General features: G+C 42.5%; 1 protein-coding gene across 1 annotated transcript; it reads left to right on the plus strand.

The window, feature by feature from the left end:
• The first annotated feature begins 242 nt into the window (after positions 1–242).
• SLC30A8 (solute carrier family 30 member 8) lies at positions 243–24,414 on the plus strand. Its single transcript, XM_035556262.1, has 8 exons — positions 243–322; positions 9,945–10,136; positions 14,061–14,212; positions 19,106–19,259; positions 19,754–19,943; positions 20,343–20,448; positions 22,519–22,653; positions 24,269–24,414. The coding sequence occupies exons 1-8, from the start codon at positions 243–245 to the stop codon at positions 24,412–24,414; spliced, it is 1,155 nt and encodes a 384-aa protein (XP_035412155.1).
• The last annotated feature ends 1,070 nt before the right edge of the window (positions 24,415–25,484 follow it).

The raw sequence follows: 25,484 nt of genomic DNA on the forward strand, positions 1-25,484 counted from the left end.
CAAACCTCCAATCTCACAGGCTCAGCAAGTTAGTGTTTGGCATGTTAGTGACGCCACCAGCAACAGGAAAGCTGCTTTCTCTTGCCATGGGTTTATTGAGAAGATTATTAAAACCTTTTCATTGAAAAACATTTGGCAGAGACTTCTGAATAAGTTGTGGGGACGTTTTTGCCTGCATCCACTTCCAACGGAGCAAGGAGCATTTGAGGGGGGAAAGAAACAAAACTCCACCGACTGTCCTCATGGCTGCCAAAAAGGGTCTTGAACGAGCATGCCTTGTGAGCGAGAGAGACACCAAGAAGTACTCCTTAGCCCTAGACAGGTAACACAGCTCTGTGCTTCCTTCTCTGCCATTGCTTTGTCTTTATGAGCACCATGAGATCACTGACCTACAGATGAGCTGCAAAAGCTGAAGTACAGGGAGTTTCACAGTGTATACAGGGAACATCTTTCACTACTTCCCAAATGTTTTGTCTGATTTTTTTTCCCTTTCAAACTTTCTTAGTAGATGTTAGATGCATTTACTAGACAGCAGCCTGATATATCTGCATCTGTGATGGATTGAACTAATCTGCTGCTGAAGCAAGTGTCTCCTGATACCCATTTTATAAGCTTAGTAGATTTATTGTAGGATGCAGAACCTCATGGATTATGCTGCAATTTTAGGCTGAATTATAATAGTGCTATTGACACCATGTTTGATTCAAGGCTCTTTCATGCCTGAATGTCTAAATAATCTATCTGATGTGAAAGAAAAGTGATACTGCAAAGGACTTGATCTTTCAAAGCTTTACTTATGTGAATAGTCTATTAGGCTTGAAGCTGATGTGCCAGAGGTCCAATGAGTAAATGTTTGCTTGAGTGAAGAAAGACCCTCTGAAAACATATGATGTGTTGTAGCTTGACTTCAAAAACGAGTATAAATGTCTATCACAAAATAGTTTTACAGCTGAACTTATTTTCATTCTTCCTCTTGACTCAGACCAGCAAGTATTTTTAAAAGAAAATAGCTGCTCAGTTACAGCTTAGCACCTCTTGACATTTCCATTATCTCATTGGTTTTCAGGTTATTTATTGCTTGGCTCCCTTAAAAAGCATAGGACAGAAACTTGGCATAAACACTGTCAGTTCTAATGGAAATCTGTCTCCCCATGTTCCTATACTGGGGTCACTGCCATCGTATTTTAGTCATTTCAATGTCTGGATTATTATTTAAATATTATTACATGGCTCCATAAATATACATGGCACTGTCCAAGAGGACTTTTGTGGTAATATTTATATTTTTAAAAGATGTCACATGATTCTGCAATTCATTTTCGTTACTGAAGAATCTCAGAGCCTTTTTGATAATTTGCAATGGTGTGGGCACAGCTCCAGTGGTTGAAGTCCTTTGGCCCCTTTCTCCCTCTGGACACATGGACATCTCTCGACAAAGCCTTTATATGATGCAGGGAAGGGTGCCCTAAGACAGGGCTTGTTGTTAGGACAAGGATGTCATACAAGTACCTGACATTTGTGTTGCACCTCTTCTTGGCTATTTTTTTTTTTTTTTTATCAGGTTAAGTTTTATTAATGGAAAGATCTAATTACTCATTCACAGACATTATCATCAACACATTCCAGGATCCTCTTGGGTTGCTTATGCCCTGCTGTGCTGTTCCTCCAGAAGATACCAGGGCAGTTGAAATCCCCCTTGACCACCAGGGCCTGTGAACATGAAGCTGCCCTATCTGCCTGTAGAGGGCCTCATCTGCTTGGTCTTCATGACCTGGTGGCCTGCAACAGACACCCAATATAATGTCACCTGTCCCTGCCCTACCTTTAATCCTGACCCATAAACCTTCGTCAGCCCCTCATCCATCCCTGGGGACTCCATCTAGTCATAGACATAGAGGGCAACCCCCCCTCCTCATCTCCCCTGCCTGTCCTTCCTAAAGGGCCTGTATCCTTCCATTGCAGCCCTCCAGTCATGGGAGTCATCCCACTATGTCTCTGTGACCCCAGCAAGGTCATAGCCCTGCAACTGTATGCACATCTCTAACTCATCTTGTTTATTCCCCATACTGCACTCTTTGGTGTGCAAGCACTTAATAGACATACCCCAGCATGTTGGGTTTTGGGGGGATTTAACCATAATGGTGCCTTGTATGAACTTCCTTACCTACATGAAAGTGCTGGTGACCACATTTAACCCTCATTTTCTTGATTTTGTGTTCCATCCCTACCATGTCACCCCATGCCTCTGTTCAGCAACCCTGTCCATCACTCTCTCACAGGGCTGATGGTTACCATTTCCCTCCCCCGTCATTATTCCAGAAATGGGGAGGGAGAGCCACAGCCTCCCGTCTCCCTCCTCCTGGGAAGATTTGGCTGCACAGGGGAAGCCCTCACAGCCCAGTGGCATGGAGGACACATCCAGCCCACCCCAGGGAGCCGGCGTGGTGGTGGGGAGGCAGCCTGCTGTGCTCGGGCTTGCACAGACCAGCTGCGGGCACAGCTTCAGGTGTCTTAAGCCGATCAGTAGCAATAAGCTCATTTTAGCCTTTGGTATAAATTACCACATTTTTCCATTCCCTGTGTGTAGGCTTAATGAGCAGCTCCAATGCTTTCAACAGAATCTATTTTGCACACAGATTGCCTCTTTCTTTGCCAGCCCCCAGCCTCTTTCTTTTTAATAAATGCCATTATTACAATACACAGGGAACAAAACTGTTTTTATCTCAATCATATGAGTAGGAAGTCTGAATACAGGCCCCATTCCCTGCACACAGGCTGTGCGGGAGAGTGTTTTGCACATGCCAAGCCTGTCAGTAGTCACTAGTGGGTTTGGATGCATTGAGGCTTCCCCTGCCAAACTTGAAATTCTTAAAAGGGGCCTGGATTTAGCTGAGCTCCCTGAAAATCAGGTCAGCCATAGGCTTACGGAATAATTCAGGTTGGAAGAGACCTCAGGAGGTCTCTGGGCTGACTCCCTGCTCAAAGCAGGGTCAGTCCAGAGATCACACAGGGTTGCTCAGGGCTTTATCCAGTCTAGTCTTGAAAATATCTCCCAGGATATAGATTGCACAACCTCTCTGGAGAATCTGCTCCAATACTGAATTTTCCTCACAGTCTTCTTTTCTTTTTTTTTTTTTTCTTCTTTTCTTTCTTTCCTTATATTCAGTCTAGACCCCTCATGTTTCACTTTATGATCATTGTCCTCATCCTTCCTACATGCACATTAATAAAGCCCCATCTTCTCAATACCATCCTAAAATATTGGTAGGCTGTTTCTAGGTTCCCCTGAAGCCAACTCTTCTCTAGGCTTGACAAGTCCTGTTCCCCCAGGGCAAGTGCTCCAGTCCTCATCTGTCCTAGTGGCCCCCTGCTAATTCCATGCTACTTTGCTGATCATTCCTGCACTGGGAGCTCCAAAACTGTACACAGTATTCTAGATGTGGTCTCAAAAGTCTGTTCCAAGTGCATTGATCCTTGCTGAATTTCACGGGGTTTCTGTCATCCCAGCTGCACCCCTGGGTTGGAGTCATCTGCCAGCTTGATCGGGGTGCACTCCAACCTCCTCTTCCAGGTCATGGATAAAGATATTAAACAGGACTGGTCCCAGGATAGGTGAGAGGCTCCACTTTTCTCTAGTCTTCCAGAAGAATATGAATCATAGTTTTACAAGTGTCTGAAGCTGAGCACTCAGAACCTCCTGCCTTATTCAAAAAATGTCTGTAAGTCAAATCAGATTAGAGTTGCATCACCTCTCTTTAAATTCTTCAGAGTGTTAATCATTTGATAAGTTGGTTATCTATCAGGTGATCTAGATAATCACTTATAAAAGCCCAGGAAATATCTTGACCAAATTCCTGAAGTTTCCATGAATTCAGTTTCCTGAACAGGCCAGGTTATTTCTTGCTGGCAATAGATCAATGTAACATTGACCAGAAATATTCAATATGCCACCTCATAAACCAGTGGATTTGCATCAGATTGTACCAGCTACACTGTGAGCTAGATATTGGCTTGATGTAGCACAGATTTATGATTATGTTCTTTATATGTCATTACAGTGGGATTTTGAGTACCATCATACAAGTGAAACCCAGGGCTTCTTGTCTCAAGGTTTATGTATTTATTTTACTGTAACTGAAATGAAAAGACCAGCATATATAGAGGCAAATGGTCTCGAAGTTTTAATCACCTTTAGTCTAAAGCATAGAGTTAAAGTGGCAAAACTGCCCCTACATTTACTTCTTCTGTTGAAGGTTTGCTGTGGAAATAAAGTTTTGCAGCTCTCTGCTAAATCACCCCGACATCCCACATTACTGCTAAGGGCCTATGACTTACAGAAGAGCTGACTGTTACCTACTCCAGCCCAGCTGCTTAACAGTAAGTTTTTGAGACAAGAGACAAGAAAAAGGGCAATGCTGAAGGCAGGAAAGATGTGTAAATACCTTAGAGCATGTCTTCATGCATAACTTTTTAACATTAAATTAACTGGTAGTTATTCCTGTCTAACAGTGAAGCCTTAGGCTTGTACTTGATTCTTATCTGTTGGGCTCATATCACGAGGCAAAAAGTTTGAAGAGTGTTTGGGAGATGATTCCTTCAGGTGGAGATTGATTTTCTATTACAGATGTGTAGGAAATATTTTTTTCTTTTTCTGTCTTCTTGCAGGTGATATGAAAACACTTACAGGACCCAAGAGCCCTCATCAAATAATGGCTTTCCACTACTCCTGATACCTTGTGAAAGCCAATGATGAGGAAAACTTTAAGTGCTTCTTGTGACTTCTGAAAGGTTTTTGTTGTGGGCCCTGTGGTTATGTCTCCTTCATACTGGCTTGCCAGCTGACACCAAGACCAAGCAGTATCTCGGAGAACTCAGCAAAACCCATCCAATTGCTTTTGGCCTCATGTTAGGTGATTATGAAGACCTTGTAGAAAGGACTGTGTCTGCCTAATACTGCCATACACCATCTCCATAGTACAGTGATGCCCACTTCATGTCAGAAAGAAAATTAGAGCCAAGATAGTAAGAGCTATGAAACAGAAATTAATTAACTCCGTCTCAGAAAATTGATGGTGGAAGGTTTATAACAATGATACATAAAAGCATGATTGATGTGATGAAGGTAAACAGGGAGTGGTCATTCATTATTTCTAACAGCACAAGAACTAATTATAAGGCAGACAGCTTAAGGATGCATTATTTTTACACAAATCATAATTAAACTGTGGAACTCACCAATTTTTAATCAGCCAGGTTCACAGAATCACAGAATTGCAGAATGGTTGAGGTTGGAAGGCACCCCTAGAGGCCATCTGGTCCAACCCATGCTCAAGAAGGGACACCCAGAGCAGGGTGCCCAGGGCCACATCCAGGTGGCTTTTGAAGACCTCCACGGATGGAGACACCAAAACCTCTTGGGGCAACCTGTGCCAGTGCTCAGCCACCCACACAGTAAAGTGCTTCCTGATGTTCAGGTGGAACCTACTGTGTTCCAGTTTGTGCCCATTGCCTCTTGTCCTGGCCCCAAGCACCGCTGAAAAGAGCCTGTCTCTGTCCTCTTTGTACCCTTCCTTCAGGTATTGATAGACACTGATGAGATTTCCCTGAGCCTCCTCTTTTCCAGGCTGAGCAGTCCCAGCTCTCAGACACTCCTTGTAGGAGAGGTGCTTCAATCCCTTTATCATCCTGGTGGCCCTCTGCTGGGCTCTTTCCAGTACTTCCATGTCTCTGTTGTACTGGGACCCCCAGAACTGGACACAGTACTACAGGTGCAGCCTTACCAGTGCTGAGCAGAGGGGAACGATCACCTCTCTTGACCTGCTGGTAACACTTTGCCTAATGCAGCCAAGCAAACCATTAGCCTTCTTAGCAGAAAGGGCACACTGATGACTCGTGTTCAACTGGCTGTCTACCAGGACTCTAGCTCCTTTTCTGCAGTGCTGCCTTCCAGCTTGGTGGCCCCCAGCATATAGTGGTGGTTGGATTTTTTGAGTTTTGTACAGAAAAAAAAAAAAAAAAAAGTAAAGGGCTATTTAACACAAGCTGTGGTTCAGCCATCTCCCAGTACTGCCCCAGACTGCCATACTGCCAGGTTTGTGCAGCCTGGAAGAAGGGACCAGGGAGGCACCCTCTGGACATGTTCCTTCCTTGTACTTTGTCCTTGTGTATTCCGTCATGCTCACAACGGAGGCTGGATACTACAAGCACCTTTGCTCTGAGTACAAGTGTTGTCATGCTGTTATGCAGAAGGAAATTTATTCAAAATAGATTCATGCATACATGGCCAAACCCTCAAAATGAGACTAAATAAAATAACCATCAGAACAATTACCATCTAGTAGATATCTAAATGTATGCAAGTACGTATTTGCCTTTGTTTTGTGTCCAAAATACCATGTAAGGAAAAGAAGTATCTGGAGGGCCAGGCTGTAAAAAGGTATTAAATGACTTGGAAATGTTCAAGTTTGGTACATCACAGTTGAAATCAGAGTGGTATCAGCATAAGGGATGTGACTTTGGCTTAGATAATTTTTTCTCCAAAGGCACTTTAATATCCTTTCAGGCACCAAAAATTACTCCTTTCCCTTGGGAAGGAGATGCTTTCCTGCGGGAAGTGCATTGATTCCACATTTTGCTCTTTTCACTGGGGTCTCATAATGGTCTAGGAGGACGGCAATTATTCCCATCAGCCTGTAGATCAAGGCACCCAACAGATCAAGTGAAAACAAACAAAAGGAAGTTGCAATCAAAAACTCTTGCTAATGATCTGTGTGGAATCTGCAATATGTATTAGTATTTTCTCCTTCCCCCCTTCCAGGTATGACTCAGTAAGTGCCTTTCTCTGATGTTTCCCCTGACTGTCTTTTTTAAAGGAAAGAGAATTTGAAATGGAGAAAAGATTATTTTTTAATCTGGGACTCTTCTTGTGGTGTGCTGGTGAAGAGATCTGATGCTCAAAGGCTCTAACACACTCTAACACACTCAGGAGGGGTTTATAGTTTGACAGAGCTGATCTTTGCACCTTAAGCTTTTGATTCACACATTTATAAAACCGTATCTTGGATTCTTTTAATTAGTGGCAGGCTGCTTTTGGAATAATAATAATAAAAAAAAAGGTAGCACACAGGAGCTGGCAGGAGCCTTCCTGACTCATGGGGCTGGATGCTGCTCTCCGAGTTCAAAGGGAGCAGCAAATGCTCACCACCTCTGACAACCAGGCTGCTTTTATTCAGGCACCCTTTAGATAGAAAAGTGTGACATTTGTGGGTTTATGCTGTCTCTGTTTGCTTTTGCATCTGTTCAATGAGATCTGTGGACAGTGCTTTCCTACCCCTTGACAGTACTCTAAGGTTTTGTTTGCTGATGAAGAGACTTGAAGATTAAAAAAGGGAGGGAGGTCAGAAAACGACCCAATTTGTTAGCAGCAAGGAAAGGGTTTGGTGTCTCAGAAATCAGCAGGGGTAATTTTGGCATCCCTGCCCTGACAGGCTGTTGAGCGGATCATGACTCATGTCGTTAAGATGATTTTAACATTCAGTGCCAGCTGATGAAAATTGAGTTAAAGGGAAATTAATTTTACATGCAAACTGCAGAGCATTGGAAGTTAACTCCAGAGAGGGATCATGAGAAAGAAAAACTCGCATGCCCCAATCTCCAGGGGAAAGTGAGAAAACTAAGTATTTTATTCAGCCATCTGGAAGGAATCAGTTTGTGGTACCTTCTGAGTCTAATTCATCAGCAAAACATTGTGTGCAAGTGACACAGTGCACACGAGGAGCCTGATGGATGTAAAACTCGAGCACTGGAGAAGGACTAGCTGCAGGCACCCAGCCTGCCAGATGGGCAGCCCATTCCCCAGGCAGCTCAGCTCCCGTTTATTTGTCATTGAGAGGAAAATAAGGAAAAACATGGACAAAGGGACTAGGAAAACTCAGCGTCTCCAGGCATCGGTCACTGCTCTTTCTCGCAAGCTCTATGGAGGCACATAGGGGGAATCAGTTGACTCCGCTGAGCAAACAGAGACCACATGGTGACCTGGCTGGGAACAAGCTGACTCAGGGGAACAAGCTGAACCCTTGGAACATCTCAAAAATATTTACAAACCCAAATCCGTGCTGATTATCTACAGTTGCAGGGCTCGGCTGCCAAGGAAGTGGAGAAAATGCTGGTGACCAGTTGGGGCAGCTCTTCTTCCACCAGGACCTCCGAGGAGGTGATGAACCCAGTGACTCTCATCCATGGGTGGGTGAGGGCTGCGGGGTGCCCTGGTGGGACTCGGACCCACTGAGCAGCTGCAGCCCACCCCAGCTGCCCAAGAAGGCAGTTGGAAAAACTTGTGACTTCAGGGCAGCTTTTCTTTCCCTCGACATTGACCACAGCTGATTGGAAGCATGATTTCTTTCCAGCAAATCGTACAAGATTTTAGGCATCTTGACACTTCCCTAAACAGTGCAGAAACACCACAGAAAGCCACTAAGATGCTTGCACTTCCCCAGAGCACAGCTTTCCTTCGTGCATAGATGAAACAACTCTTGGCCCAAAGGAAAGTCCTCACTACCCCAAATGGGGAGAAGTCATTACAGGGGGGCAGTGAAACTCAGCCTTGTGTCATGCCCCTGTGCTGATTTCAGACTGAAACAGCAGAGCAGTGGAGTTCGCTGCACTCCTGGACAGGCTCGCAGACCACTACCTTGCACACATGGACCACGAATAGCTGTAACGTGATTGTATGAACGTTACAAATGTGCATCTGGGCAGAATTCCCCTTTGCATACCACAGTGCACTCCCATGCGCCTTGGTAGGTGGCAGGATGTGTTTTGCCATGGGGGTATTACATGAGGAGCAGCTGCAGCTACAAATGGTGTAGCTGGAGTGGCATACTGGTTTTCAGCCGGGCTTTTTTTTTTTTTTTTATTTCCCATTCGGGCTCTTCTTGGTTGGGAGATACGGAGGATGGACCTTCCTTGCTAACCAAACCACCTTGGAGCCTCACAGAATAAACTGGGTAGACTTTGGGCTGCTCTAGTGAAAGCACTAGGTGCAATGGTCATCCGGGAGCTCCTGCATTTGCAATGCAATGTAACTCCAGGTCCCTCTTCTCCCATCCCATATTTCTCAGGCAGAAATGTGCTGCCTCAGGCAGAAATGTGCTGTCTCAGGACAGCACTGAAATTTCGTGACGGATCCGATTTAGCTGGAAAATCACCTTGGGTGATACTCAAAGACCTGCTTCTGCTGGACTTGTCTCCTTTTTGTGAAATCAGTGGCACAAAGAGGTCAGCATGCTTTGGAGAACTGATTTTTTTTATTATTATTTTTTTAAATGCCTTTGAAACTTTTGGGCTAACATTTTCCATGCTCAGGCTCTGCTGGAACAGTGATAGTCTTTGTACTTAAGTGGAAATTTGAGATGAAACAGTTCTGCATGCAGAGAGAGGAGAGAAATATCTTTAATCAATTATATTTACAAAATATAAGAATTTTTATTTTTAAATTGTCTACCTGACAAAGCTGTTGGGAATAGAAAACTGAAAATTCCCACAGAATTATCTCCAAGCTACGCCAAGCTTGGTTAGTATTTGCCTGAGGTATGACTTTTTGAAAACCTCATGCTGTGCAGTCCGAGTCCTTTCCTTTCTGTAACCTTTATAATTATGTGCACAATATACGCAGCCTAAGAAAGTCACCCTGTGCTCCATAAACTGGTAAATGATGTAGGAGTGCCCGAAGAGCTGGGAAACACAGCCAGAGAAGTCATTTCATGTGCAGCTCCCTCCCACAGAGTCCTGCTTGCGTGAGCAAGCCTCTCCTATGAACTGCTGTTCCCAATCCTGCTTTTATCCTACAGAAGCATTAATTACAAACTTTCTAGGGCTGCAGGGCTAGATGCTCAAATAACCAGGGTTTTTCTTTTTTTAACCTTCTGTTCCTTTCAATCCCAAAGGATGAGCCGGCATCAGAAGAATTTAAATGAAGAGAGGCAGCAGCAGGAAGCAGGAGATGCTGAAGCTAATCCAGCGTATCACTGTCACGGCTACTCGCGGGCCTATGAGAACAGGAAAAGGGAGCAGCATCAAGCCCGGAGGAAGCTCTGTGCTGCATCAGTAATTTGCATCTTCTTCATGGTTGCTGAGATTGCAGGGGAGTATGTTTGCTCAAAGGGAGCTCACTTTTGTGCCCAGCGCAGCTGTATTCCTGCCCTTCTGCACCCTCTCTGCCTGCAGTGACCCCCATTGCATAGAGATGAACACACCTGGGATAAAATAACTCCCTTTTACCCTTTTATCCTTTTAAAATAACATTTTTTCCCTAGTGAAATTAACATATTTTCATATATTAATTTAAGGATTGCATCTGGGTAGGAATAGGAGGATCAGTTAATGGTCTGTTCTCCCAGGTATTTAAGCTCAGCTAAAAGTGGCTACCATGTCTTAGCATCATGTCATAAATGGGTTTTTAATAACTTGAGTTAGTTTTTTTTGGAAAAGATTAAAGGACTTTTCATGCTTATCCAGGCCAATGAGCCTTCAGCGCTGGTGAAGGCAGCTAGCAGCAGGATCTGATATTAAATTCAAAAGTCTTTGCAAAATCCAGGGAAATCCGGGGCCAGACTCACCATCTGCTTTTCTTCAGTTAAGTCAATGTATTTATAACAGGGCACGTTTATCTTTTAAATTGGCCTGCTGGTATGTCTCTGGATCAATGGAAGATTATTCCCCTGTCTAATTAGCTTCCAATTCTGGACCTATCCTACAACATCCAACATAGGTTTTTGGCTCCCTCCTCGAACATTAGCTTTCATTTTGTCTCACTGATCTGCTCTCTGCATGGCTTCTGTGATATTTATACCTACCTGATAATGCCTGGCTCTTTAATTTCCCCTTCTCTGAGATGAGGTAAGGTAGGAAATGAGGAATCCCACAGGCTTTAGCCACGTGTACCCCAGGGGATGTAGGAAAAATCAGAGAAGAAGGTCTCTGAAACCCATGGTTTCCCAGACTCAGAGTCTCTGGAGCCCCATGAAGATGCAATAGAAAGGCTTTTTTTTCCCTACAGGTGAGAATTGGAGGCACTGAAGGAGTCACTGAATTTCTGCCTTCATTCCTGGCTGCCAAACCCAGCCGGATTTTCTCCAACTCTTCCCTCCCACAGGTTTCATCTGCATAAAGCCCACTTGTTTGTAGGTCACGTGCATTTTGCCCATGCAAATTGGTGCACGCCACTAATCTCCATGCAGTAATTTCCAGTGCCAGAAGTAAAGCATTATTAACAAAACCATGTAATCAATAGGCCTACGTCTGGTGAATGCAGCAATGCTAGAGGATAATTGGAAGGACAGATGATATGTTAACTAAATGTTTCATTTTGCTTAATGAATCATACAGCTTTTTTGCAGTGACAGCTTAAGTAACAGCCTTGAAGACCATTTTGCTTCAGACCATTAAACTTTGACAAACCAGTTATTAACAGCAGTTACAGGCAGCAGTCTATGGAGATTTTTGTAATTATGAACCACACATTTAATTTTTTTAATCATCAGGCTAGACAGCATGTGCCTGATGATTGACCAGTGAGTGACTGACATTTTCTACTGCTTTGTGGTATACAAAGCTATAAACAGCCATCGCGAGTAATAGTAATCATAAAGGCCACTTGTTGGGAGTATTGATACAAAGCAGTAAAAGCCTGTAACTATTACACAAACTTTACTCTTGAAAGTAAAGGACGTGCGACCCCTCCTACCACTCTTAAGGACAAACAGCTTCTGTAGGCATTATTATGGTAAACAGAAGAAAAAGAGATGCATCACTCTCAAATATATTGAAAAGTTGTGTTTCACTGAATCCCTAGATCTTTTCTGTGATTTTTTCTTTTTTCTCTAACCATCTGTGCTGGCCCTCACTACTCTCCCCAAAGGGGCACTGTTTGCTGAGCCTGATGCACCAACTGTCTCAGAAAGATAATTTTCTCTTCTTCTAATGCAGACCCATCACAATCTCCAGAGATCTGGAGATATCAGTCAAGCCAATGACACCCTATATACAGTCCTGATATAAGTGTTTACCAAGGATTTTCAGTGGCTAAGGATCAAATGTGGATTTCAACGTACTTTATTTCCTTTTGGAAAGAGAGACGAACCTAGCATGTTTCATCATAATGAAAAGAAGCATAAAGACTTGACCAGGTTGCTAAGATAAACAGACTGAGATCTCAGAAATTCACCCACAGCATCAGCTATGTCACAATAAATAAAGTAATCATTTGCCAACATTTTTCAAAGACAGCAGGCTAGAAGCAAGCTTTTGTAAGGCTGTCTCAAAGAACATGGAAATACAGTATCAAAAATGCAATTGGGCTTTGCAGACGGCTTGTGCTCTACATATTTGTTTGCTGAAAGATAGCTGATGCCTTGGCTGTTAACATCTGTGCACTGACATACAATGCTTTCCTCTGCTATGTAAAATTGTTTTCTACTTGGGAAAGAGTTGTCCTGCAAACAGTGGAAGTCTAGGAGCTGTATCATGATCAAAAAGTAAATGTGCCTTTACATCTGCTCATGTCTTGGGAAATCCCCAGTCTGTTGAATTTTGTATTTTACTGCGAGGAATGAGATGCTCCAGAATTTTGCAGTCTTGCCTGCTCTCTTTTGGGAAGTGAATTTCAGGCAGCTGTAAATGGGACCTATAGGGAGGCAACAAAACAAAAACAAAACAAACAGACAAAAAAAGCTTCTTATATGTGCGATATGCATTCCTGTGTGGTGACAAACCACACAATATTAGGTATTCTAACCTAAAATTTTAATATGGGAGGAAATCAGACAGGTAGTGCATCCTGCTGGCATGAAGACTTTCCATCTCTGAGGAAACAAGAGTTGTGTCTACATGTCCCTTTGGCAGTGGTATATTGCCAAAGGTTTTGAATGAGGCATTTTTGATTTTATGATGTTTTTCAGGATTCATTGATTTTCATATGGGTTGTGGTCAGGAGAAACAGGTGAGCTGAAACTAATTAAATGACTGAAGAAGGATGGAAGGATACTGCCAAATGCAGAAGATAGATGCTTTGGGTCTATTATTTCACATTTCCATTTTCCTACATTTCCACTGCGATGAACAGACTCCCCTGCTATAACGAGTTGGCAGGACAGCTTCCTGCCTGTGATCCTTGTCTTCCCTTGCAGCCTCCGGCAGCTGGGGTTGGTTTAAAGCAATCTTCAGTTTCTTTGGATTTGCCTGTAGCCCTGAGACATGGTTAGAAGAACTTGGCAAAATAGTATTTGGCTTACTGGGTAAAAGAAATGTGGTTTCAGACAGCCTACTTCCGCCCCCCCCCCCCCGCCCCGAATTCACATAAAACCCAAACCCCCAAAGTAAAATGACATACAGCCACATTTTTGAGCTCTAACAGCAAAATTAAATCATGCATTACAGATACAAAATGATAGATTAGTCCTGCAAACAGAACATTTTTCTCTGTGCCCTCACCAAGATGCCCAGTTGTTTATCACTGCTCTTCTATTGGAACCTTTCCTTTTACTCCTATTTTAATGTTGCCTGTGACAAACAGTCTGGCATCCAGCCACCTAAAACTCAGGAAGAACGTGCACCTTTTCCTCTTACAAATAGTGAATTAATTCCGTAGGCTAAGGCTCTGAGTTTTTTTATGGACATAAAATATCACCAATGTGAAGACATAGTGGGAGGATACAGGAAATGTGATGCCCAAGACTGGTTTTCACCAAGAAACATATTAAAGTTGTCATAGTAAAATAGCCCAATGGTAATATAAACACAGCACTTATGAATCACAGCTCTTATCCTTAGGACACTCTCAATTATGTATCTAGGACAAAGAAAACCATATTTTTTTTATTAATTCATGCTTTTCACTGCATGAATGTGGTACAAAATGAAGCAATCTATGAAGAGTTTTGAGTCACGTGCATGAACACTGAAAACTAAATGTTCCTTCTTATGTGTAGCAACAATGTGTGTCTCAAGTTTGATCTAGTTGACTCAAACTTCTGACCGGGGCCATGATACGGACACATGTTTCACACAGGTGGGCAGATTGCTGGGAGCCTGGCGGTGATCACCGATGCAGCACACATCCTGGTGGACTTGACAAGCTTCCTCATCAGCCTCGTCTCGCTCTGGCTTGCCTCCAAACCTCCCACCAAGCAGTTAACTTTCGGGTGGCACCGAGCAGGTAGGAAATGTGCCACAGTGTGAACATGTGAAATGGGAAAGGGAAGTCATCATATCAAGGAACTGGAAAATGTGCTAATGTCCAACAAGGTCTGAAGAAATTGAAAGGTAGTGTGCTAAAATTCTCAAAGCCCCCAGGACACATCACAAAAGTAGCAAGTCAATGAGCTTCAAAGAAGTAAAGAGCCCATTTATGCTTCCCTACAAATGTGTCTTCCAGTTCATTATTTTGTATAGTTTTGGGTTGGTGCTAGCTTTGTCTGAGAAAATAGTAGCTTCCCTTAGTGACTTGAGAGTGAGCAGGACTGAATACTCAATCTACTACAAAGCTAGCTTCTATAATAGCAGAAATAGCCATAAAAGTGAGTGTTTACTCCATTTATTAAATGGTAACAAAAAGCACTAACTTATTTAGAAAAGACAATGTTAGATTTATATAAAAGAGGCAGTAATATATACTGTTTTCTAAATCATCTCCACCTCCATTGTTTTTATTCAGTTGGAAGCATGGGTAGGTTTTGAACATTCTCCGTCCTAAACTAAAATTGACATATTTATGTATGACACCTAATATCAGAAGCCTGATAATCAAATGCAAGGCAAGTGCAGTTTTACAAAATACAAGGTACCAGCAAAATATTAACTATGGGAAAAGAAACAGAAAAATCTGGGGTTGTAATTCTGTTCAAAATTTGGACACATAAATATAAATACTTACAAATAGGTGAGCACATATAAGCACAGTGATCAAGTTTCTGATATGTTCAGAAGAGATCTAGGTTCAATTCAGCTGCTTAAACATAGAGGTCTAGTGTGGTACCTGAACATTCCTAGGCTGTCTGAGACTTTTGCACGGTAATAGCAACTGTGACATGGGATCAACAAGAGGCTGCACAGGATGCCAAAAACAAGACCAAGGCATCTCAAATGTGACCAGACACTCATGGTTAGGAAATGGGAATGTGTTGTCAATCAGTCAGTGGAGCAGGGATCTTGGTGAATTACCATTCATTTTACATAAACTAAATATCTAGACCTCAAGACAGTTATTTGAACACAGACATCTGGTGTCATGTGAGAAGTCTTTGTATTCTTCACCTGTTTTTCCAAAAGGATATGGATCCCCAAAGGGGCTTTGTCATACCTGACAGTCCCATGTGGGTGTCTTAGACACCTAGCTCACAACTACATGTAGATGTTTTAATTTGCATGGCTCAGGCTTTAAATAAATCCCTTGTGGGTGTCTTGTGCCTTAATTTAGTTGCTCACATGTAAGTGACTAGTGCTGTTTGAAATGCCGTAATGTGTCCCGTAGATCTCCAATGCCCATCAAGAATGCCATGGGTCATCTATATATTTTGTGTCAAGCCATACATGGAGGTGTTGGTATATCTCAAATGGCTCTAGACACCTACACACCTGAACTGAGGACTAGGATGGTGAATGCTTCAAGGATGTTCAGTATGACACTCCAGAAGCAGCTTCTGACTCAGGATGGCTGCAAGGAAAGGTTGCTTGTAGCTGCAGATCTTACAAGAGAAGAAATGCCATGCGGACATATGTCCAGTTCTGAGCCCCCCAGTATAAGAGAGACACAGACATGCTGGAAAGAGTCCAACAGAGTGGTACCAAGATGATGAAGGAACTGGAGCACCTCTCCTACAAGGAGTGTCTGAGAGCTGGGACTGCTCAGCCTGGAGAAGAGGAGGTTCAGGGGGGATCTCCTCAGTGTCTACCAATACCTGAAGGGAGGGTACAAAGAGGACAGAGACAGGCTCTTTTCAGTGGTGCTTGGGGCCAGGACAAGAGGTAATGGGCACAAACTAGAACACAGGAGGTTCCCTATGAACATCAGGAAGCACTTCTGTACTGTGCAGGTGACCAAACACTGGTACAGGTTGCCCAGAGAGGTTGTGGAGCCTCCTCCTTGGAGATCTTCAAAAGCCACCTGGAAGTGGTCCTGGGCACCCTGCTCTGAGCATCCCTGCTTGAGCTGGGGTTGGACCAGATGGACCCCAGGGGTCCCCTCCTACCTCAACCATTCTGTGATCCTGTGATACTCATCCTATCTTTATATTGCTCCCAAAATATATTCTACCAACACTATGAAATGTGCTGCTGGATGAGATGGAGTTGTAGTGTGAGTGAAGTGTAGCTGGTATTATGTTGCCAACACACATCTAAATTATGCAGCTTTAGCAAAGTACTACTTACCATCCGTAATAATTTTTTGTGTTTGTACTCTCTTAGTCTTGGAGGAAAGGAAAGTGAGAGACTTTTCTCTTAATGACAGGGAGGTGGCAGACGGGTTCAGCCATCTCATGGAACTTCACCCTCAGTCTGTGTGAGATTGTTCAGGTTTCTGTCATTGCAATGCGGAACCTCAAAACCTATCATTTACTTTATTGTCTTTTTATCCTGGTGGCAATGAGAGATCTGCATCAAATGTCAGTGGCTATTTAATCCATTCTGTGATAATTATCCTGTTGCTTATTTCCCCAGCTTTATTTCCAGTTTAACATGCAGGTGAGTGCCTTAGGAAGCTGAGAGCAGTCAGATAGGTGGCAGAGTCACAGTGTGCTGACCGCTGAAGTCCTACAGCCTTCTGCGACACTGGAAGCTGTATTTTACCGCTTCTCTCAGACTGCTAGCTTGGCTTTGTCATGCAAAACTGTGTATGACAGGGCTTGGATTTAGTGGGAGCCACCTGAATGTCTCCTGTCTTCTAAGCCAGGCAGCAAAATAAGTCAAGACAGTGGTTCAACAAAATCCTTAGGGTGAGCAGCTGCTTTCAGCAGCTTGGTTAGAAACACAGTATTGAATGAGATTGATGTCTGAGCCAGACCTACTTCCAGGGAGAAGAGGTCTCTGAAGTTTCATTTTCTTTCTCTCTCTTATGGTCCGAAGTTTCTCAAGCAATCCCAGCACTGTTTGCTGTGCTCTGGTAGTGTTAGCAGTTCAGAAGAAATTTAAATGACAACATTTTTAAGTAAAACACTTTGTACTACTGAACTGGTCTGTAAGATTAACTAAGGTTTTGCTAGGATGCTACATACAAAAATAATTTGTATTTTCACCTATGTAGGTAAAGATGACTTCTAACGCTTTCAGTGGTGGAGTACATGCACATGTGCACACAGACATTCATGCAGGTGTTCACAAAAGCTGTTGGTTCCTTCACAGCTATCAGCACTTTCCTCTGGGCCAAGTTTGCAGGGTTTCATTCTGTAATTGCAGAAAATGTAAACACCAGCTATGTTTTATTCTAGTTTTCTCTATGTACTTTTAAGCAAAACTAGGTTTCCCCATCAGTGCAGCTTAATTCATTATTTGTCAGTTTTAGACAAAATGATTATTTTTAGAAGCATCTGTAGCCCGGACTGCTGCAAAATTTGTTACCATCATGAAAATATATTCAAAATCGTAAGCTGAGTTTCAGCTGCTTTCATGAATTGATAGTGGAGGTCTGTAAATTTTCACTCTACTGTGAATTTTCATTTTCCTTGCAGTTGTGTCTGTTGTGTTTGTAAAGTGACACATTTACCCATTGAAGTCACATGGCAATTACTAGTCCCACAACCTATTAAAAATGTTCTGCACGTACATGCAAACATCCCCAGACCTTGCCTATGGCAGTTTAATAAAAGGTGGCCTTGGGGACAGTGGATTTATTTGAGCTCCGCTCAGAGCCAATAGAGACAAAATTGAATTTTGTTGCCCCAGGGACAAAATAACTTTTGTCCTTAGCACTACTGGTGGCATTTGGCAGGACACGTTCCAGGGGACAGAAAAGTGAGGTTTTGCTGGCAGGCCCTTGTCGGGAGCTCTCACTGACTTTCTGAATTGTGAAATGAAGAGAGGTAGGCAAAAATAAGGGTGGATGTTGGAGGGTGATTATATCTTCTAGTAGGTTTGAGTGAGCCTTGTTTTCCTCCTTCCCTCCCACCTTTATTCTTGTGGCCAAGATAATCTCACTGGGGAGGTGGGCTGGTTCATGGGGCCCTCACACCGTATTGGCTGAGGCAGGCATGTATGCCAGATTTCTCCAAATGCTCCGTGATCTCAACAATGGAAGGGGGACAAAAGAAGCACGGCCAGCAGGTCAAGGGAAGTGACTCTCCCCCTCTGCTCTTGTGAGACCCCACATGGAGCACTGCGTTCAGCTCAGGGGCCCCCAGCACAAGAGGGACATGGAAGAATTAGAATGAGTCCAGAGGAGGCCCACAAGGATGATAAGAGGGCTGGAGCACCTCTCCTATGAAGACAGGCTGAGGGAGTTGGGGTTGTTCAGCCTGGAGAAGAGAAGGCTCTGGGGAGACGTTACAGTGGCCTTCCAGTACCTAAAGGGGGCCTACAAGAGAGGGTCTCCTTGGCAAGGACTATAGTGATAGGATGTGGAGTAATGGTTTTAAACTAAAAAATGGTAGATTTATATTAGATATTCAGAAGCGATTCTTGGTGGTGAGGCAGTGGAACAGGTTTCCCAGGGAAGCTGTGGATGCCCAATCCATGGAAGTGTTCAAGGCCAGGCTGGATGGGGCTTTGGGCAACCTGGTCTGGTGGGAGGTGTCCCTGCCCTTGGCAGGGGGGTTGGATTTAAATGATCTTTAAGGTCCTTCCAACCCAAACCATTCTGTGATTCTAAGGACGAGGTAGAACAAGGTTAGGCCACCATGTGCACAGAGCTACTCTGGGCAGTCACTGGATTTGCCAATGACCAGAAAGGGTTTTGACCTTTTGACCCATTCTTTGGGAGCACCAAAGCTGCCTACACACAAAGAGTAACACTTCTGACTTTAGGACTCACCATCTTGGAATCATTAGCACCAATTCATTAAAATTTCTTGTGTTTCTGTAATGATTCCTGCTAAACTTAGATTTCTTTAATTCCTAGAGATTCTGGGAGCTTTGATGTCTATGGTAATCATTTGGATGGTGACTGGTGTGTTGACGTATTTGGCTAGCATGAGGCTCCTACACCCTGATTATGATATCGATGCTACTGTGATGCTAATTACCTCTGCTTGTGCCATGCTCGCCAACATCCTGTAAGTTACCTTATTTTCCCCCCCAAATGACTTTTTAACCTTGAATCTGCTGGTGTATTTCAATAAAAGATGATGGAGAAATCTTGGCCTCAAAAATATAAAGTGTTTATGAGTTTCATGAGAATATGGAGTGTGGTAACTGCTTCTCACAGAAGGCTGTAGTTGCTATTCTCCTTCCTGGTAGCTGCCAGATGGGGAGGGGTAATTATGAATGCACAAACTCTACAAAAATATTAATCTCCATCTCACATTTTATTAGACATACAAAAATTCAAGAACTCTGTAGAAAATCAGGCCTCATTAATTCCCCTTCTCACGGACATTCTTGTTTGTATGCAAAACACTGGAACACCTAGGAATTATCTGCTTAGCCACTCTATTATCCGATGTGTCTGATTTTACTGTTCAGCATTCAGAAGCAAGATGGGCAATGACGTGTGTGATATCACTGCTTTCAAAGACACAATAACCTCACAGTTTTACATCTCTTGCAGGCTAAGCCTGATTCTGCACCAGACTGGACACAGGCACAGCCATGGGGCACAAGCCAGAGAAACGTTGTCGGCCCCTCCAGAAAAGCCAGCTCTGAGAAATGCCAGCCTGCGGGCAGCCTTCGTGCATGCCATTGGGGATCTATTCCAGAGTATTAGCGTGCTAATTAGTGCACTTATCATCTTCTTTAAGGTTAGTTTTATTAGTTCACAAGCTTTCCTTGCAATTAAGGATAACAATTATTTTCACAGCATCATGACACTAGGTATTATGCAAAAATTTTCTGTTTTAATGATATAGTTTGTAATTTAGTCAAGAACAATTATGCTAATTCTTGGGAATTTAAAAGACTATTGAGAGGATCACACTTGCTTTTTGTTGTTTAAACTGCAGGAAGGATAATTTTGTTTCTGCCCCCTTCTTCACCAATAGCACCTTCACCCCCTGTTCTAACCATCCCTGACTGGCAAAGGAGGTTGGCGTTGATTCTGTACTAGATGAATGGAATATATTATGCAATGGAATTATTCTTTGAGATTAACTAATAATGAAATTAACAAAGTGATGTCTTTTTTTTTTTTTTTTTTTTAGCCAGAATACAAAATAGCTGATCCAATCTGCACATTTGTGTTTTCCATCTTTGTTTTGGCAACTACCATCACCATTTTAAGGGATATTTTGATTGTGTTAATGGAAGGTAGGACCTGATTCCAGAATCAATAGTTATATTTTGTTCTTTCTCTCTGTCTCTCCATAACACTTACATTTGTTGACAAAAGTATAATAGCACACTTCTGTATTATTTCCCAAAATTCTCATAACTGTGATCGTACTTTAATCCTAATTGCAATTTTAATCAAAACTGTTTTCTACTATTGCACCAGAAGATTTATACATATTTCAGTGTTGTAAAAATCTGTGTACAGGTGTTTTGCTAATGAACACCCAAAATTTTGTATTGCTAAAGCTAAGTTGCTTTTGTTTACCATAACATTACTTTTTATCACCCCCTTTAACATATGAGATGTCTACTGTCTTTCTTCATTGTGTAATTCCTTTACCCATGTGAAATACAACTCCTTGCCAAAAAGACCAAAGAAAAGAAAAAGGCTGTGCTTTGAACTGTATCTGTGAAATAGGATGAGTGCAAGAGACAGAAGTTTAAAAGATTTTTAGTTACACCAGTCCAGAAAAGCAAGGCAGTGGAGCTTTCCAGTCACGTCTGGGCACAAGGAAATAGACAATTCCCAGCACATCAGCATGAAGGCAGCAAGAAGAACTAGGCTCAGTAACATTTAATCCTGCCAGCTATGGGCCTGAACATTTGATTTGCAAGGCCAAATGACTTGAGCAGTCATAGATGCATACTTTTGCCTCCCTTACACTAAATAATATAATGCAACCTCTTTCTCAGCTATGAAGACTTAGGCTTAAGGGGAAAAGCAGCTGTAACAACACAGCTTTTGAACAGATATGAGTTACTCATTGTGACTATCTGCATGACTATTTACTTTTCTCTTTCATTTTGTCCCTATTTCTGCTTCAAGAAAGGAAATTTCCAATATTATTTTACAGTAAAGCTTAATTCTAGGGTTGTTCTGCTTTCAGTGATCGAGAGAGAGTAACATGTTTGTGTAGAAGTGGACCTGGACAGAAGGCAACAGCTAGTTGTGTCTTGGCTGCTGGCAAATCAGAAGGTCTTTTGATTACAGAAAAAATTGAACTAGCAAGGAGGCCTGGCAGCCCCTGATGCACGTGGATCTCCTTCTCAGAGCAGTGATTGCCAGCTTCTCTAAGCAGTGCTCACATGCAAAAATTGGCAATGCTCTGCTCCCCTCTGCAACAGGCCCTTTCATGTTGTCCTCTGGGGAGGTCTCTGAAGCCAGTCTCCTACATCCTAAGAAGCATATTTCTGCCCAGAATTTTCTAAGGAGGACTTGGAGCTGGTACTGACAGTGGCTCATTATCAGTTATGGTACGACAGACCCAATTAACCAATACTGTGCTTATCATGATTATACCTCATAATTGGTGGTATTAACAATATTTTTTCAGTGTACTTATCCAAGTGAAGCATGACAAGCATAGCTGTTCAAGTAGGCACAGAGCTGCACTTCCAAATTCCCACGTCTCACGCCAGGAAAGACCCGTAATTAAGTTATTTGGGCAAATTTGAATTGAACTCTGAATTTCATGTACAAAGTAACCCTATCACAAGTGTCCTTACTCTGAGTGAGGGTAATCATCATCATTATCACCTTTTGTACAAAAGCTCATCTAGGAAAACAGTCACTGATCTACTAATTAGCTAGACCTGCAGTCTAATCTTCTCTTTTCTAAGATTTCTGGGGCAAGCCATTTTAATCTTTGTTTGTCTTTCCATCTCTGTTAAACAGATGCTTCTCTATCATATATGGAGGACAGAATCCCTCACAGGTGCTCAGGTGATGCCATAAAATATGAACTTACAAAAGACATTGGTGCTAATATAAGCCACAATCTGGCTAAACAGCTCACCTCCCTGTGCAAACGGGACCCTTAGAGTGTCTCCTAACATATGCACGAGTCTCACTCCATGGAGAAGTACAAAACAAGGGATAGGATTAAATTTCACAGTGAACTCTGAAATAGACAGGTTTCCCATGGTGCAGAATATTTTATAAATAGTATATCTAACTGAATAAAGGTTCATAATGTATTTTCCTCTAATGATCACAATTTTTCTCTCTTCAAAATATGTTTTTTTCCCCCAATTTCTCCTTCTAAGGAACAGCAAAAGGACTTACTTATGATGCAATAAAAGGAAGAATTTTAGCAGTCGAGAAAGTGGAGTCTGTTCACAACCTTCATCTTTGGTCTCTGACAATGAATCAAACTATTCTATCTGCTCATGTTGCCGCAGGTCAGTACATTTCTGTAAACAGGGGGTAAGTATTCAGCAGCTGCCTGGCAAAGGTCGGTTACTTCTGATAGGGATACAACTGATGGTATAGCCGGTGCTTGTTAAAATATATGTCATCATTCTGCTGGAAAAAAAAAAAAAGAAAATAGAAAAACAAAAGCTTTCAAATCTTCCTCCCAGAAATCTTGCCAAAACAACAAGGACCTGTACTTAGCCAAAAAATTTGAAAACTGCAGAGGCTGTGGAACAAGGAAGTAAATTACAGGATATTTTAAATAAATTAAAAGAATTAGACTCAGACTGGATTTTTCTCACAAAATCAAATAGATTTTGGAGTTGTTTTGTCATACGTGAAAACTGTTGATTGCTATAACAAAAACTTATAGGGCAAATCTGCATTCCTGATACCTCTTCTACTGCAAAATAATCTTTAAAACATAGCTTCGAACATAGAGGTGACTCCAGGACAACAGTTTATCTTTAAAATTATTTTTAATGTCCTTATCCCTGTTGACAAATTGTCCACGACCCGAATCAGATTTCTTGTTTGCTTGTTGTAACTTATACATGTTATGGTTTATGTAAGGCAAACACTTCACCTGTGTTTGGCCATGAGACATTTCATAGGCAAAATCCCCCATGGAGTCCCACCTTCCCACAAGGAGTAGGTCTATCAGTAACCCTGTTGTGGTTTAGCCCGGCTGGCAGCCAAACACCACACAGCCGTTCGCTCACCCTCCCCCTTCCCTCTCCGGGATGGGGGAGAGAAACGGGAAAGTGAAGCCTGTGAGTCGAGATAAAGACAGTTTATTAAGACAGGGAAAATAATAACAACAACAATAATAATAATAATAATAATAGTATTAATAGTAATAATGTGTACGAAATAAGTGATGCACAATGCAATTGCTCACCACCCGCTGACCGATGCCCAGCCTATCCCCGAGCAGCCGCCCCCCCCCCCCCCTGGCTAGCCACCCCTATATATTGTTCAGCATGATGTCAGATGGTATGGAATACCCCTTTGGCCAGTTTGGGTCAGCTGTCCTGGGTCTGTCCGCTCCCAGCTCCTGCTGCATCCCTAGCCTGCTCGCTAGCAGGACAGAGCGAGAAGCTGAAAAGTCCTTGGCTTGGTGTAAGCACTGCTCTGCAACAATTAAAACATCAGCATGTTATCAGCGCTCTTCTCATCCTAATCCAAAACATAGCACCCTACCAGCTACTAGGAGGAAAATTAACTCTGTCCTAACTGAAACCAGGACAAACCCAAATCACTTGGCACTGTTTCTGCTCCCTGACTGGATGAACTAATCTTTATTAAGTAATCTTGCTTTCTTCTAGAGCTTATCTTCTGCCAAACTGAATTTCTTTCGTGATTAAACATTGCTCAGTTCTTGCCAAAATCCCATCCTCTGACCATACTTGAATGAACAAACCTTTGCTGATATGCAAGCTCCTGAAAGGAGGATAAAAAGGACAAGGGACACTTCTCAAAACCATCTTCTTTGTAGAAGTGCCAGACTGTTTGTGAATAGTTTCTATCAGTAACCACTTCTCTTCGATTACTGCTATTACACTATAAGTGATTTGATTATTTTCTGCTTGCACTCTATAGCAGACACAGAAGACAGCCAGAAGATTTTGAAAGACATCACCCAAGCCCTGTTTGAGCACTACAGCTTCCACTCCATCACCATTCAGATTGAATCAGGAGAGGATCAGAAACAAGACTGTGTCTTCTGCCAGGAGCCCAGGGATTAAAGGAAGCAGTATGCTATGCAAAGTAATGACCACTTCTCTTACAGGTCAATGGAGACTGTATGTGCTGGTTGTATGCAATTGATTAACAACAAATGGTAATTAACTGAACTAAAAAGCCCTGCCACTAAAAACAGTGCATGTACCTTTGTTTGTTGGTACTATTTACCAGGAGAGAACATGTATTATGTCCATCCATCAGCTAGATTACCTGTCCATCAGTGCTTACCTTCAATTACAAGAGAAAGGCTCTAAATTATTCTTCACTGTAGTGACAGACTGGCACCAAAGCAACACTTAAGAGTTCCTGTTTGTAATCACAGGTAACAGAAAACTAATCAACCTTCAAATTACAAACAGACTAATTATCACAAAATGTAATGAAATGTAAATTTGGTATTAGCAAAGCTTACCATGGTTATTCAGGATAAGGAAGAACATTTAAGCTAGCATGAGGGATGAAGAGATCTGGGAAAGAGCAGTATGGTGATATGTGCTTTCCTTGCCTTCTGGTGGACACTCGTCCTCCTGAATATTAGTGAATTATGCGATGTGTACCATATTCTGCAGTATGGATCATAAGAGAATCCATTCCATTCCCAGTTGGCAAAGAGTTCTTCATTTCACAGCTAGCCCTATTCATTTCTCAGCTAGCCCTCAGCCAATCTCTTTCCTACCAGACATGGGCAGTATTCTCCACTACCAAAAAACCCATAAGTCCTGTCTCACTGCACCATGACAAACTGTGATGGAACATCTGTAGCGGATTCTTGGAAGTCCTTGTCACAAGGTTCTGCTTGGTTGTGACACTAAAAAATACCAAGTGCTCCTAGAAAATGGAAATGTAATTAGAACAAGGAAAGACATCATGAACATAAAGTTTAAAGCCCATAGTGTGATCTGCAGAGTGCTACCCAGTGATGCTGCATCCCTGATGTTATATCAGACAACTAAAAAAGCCTTTGGAATATTTCAAAGCTATTTACTGAACTGGGAAGGGACATGCCTCTCCTTTGGGCAGTGTCAAATTCCCAAATTTCCTGAAAATGGGAGGGGGAAACCTTCCTCTTCTA

Source organism: Cygnus atratus, chromosome 2 (assembly GCF_013377495.2).
Source record: "Cygnus atratus isolate AKBS03 ecotype Queensland, Australia chromosome 2, CAtr_DNAZoo_HiC_assembly, whole genome shotgun sequence".
Lineage (NCBI taxonomy): Eukaryota > Metazoa > Chordata > Aves > Anseriformes > Anatidae > Cygnus > Cygnus atratus.

What these genes read in the sequence shown, in the direction of transcription:
- SLC30A8 (XM_035556262.1), top strand. Translation starts at nt 243, where the DNA reads ATGGCTGCCAAAAAGGGTCTTGAACGAGCATGCCTTGTGAGCGAGAGA. An exon ending in TTCTTCATGGTTGCTGAGAT is followed by an intron (nt 10,137 to 14,060) that starts TGCAGGGGAGTA and finishes ACACATGTTTCA; the next exon opens with CACAGGTGGGCAGATTGCTG. An exon ending in TTTGATTGTGTTAATGGAAG is followed by an intron (nt 20,449 to 22,518) that starts GTAGGACCTGAT and finishes TCTCCTTCTAAG; the next exon opens with GAACAGCAAAAGGACTTACT.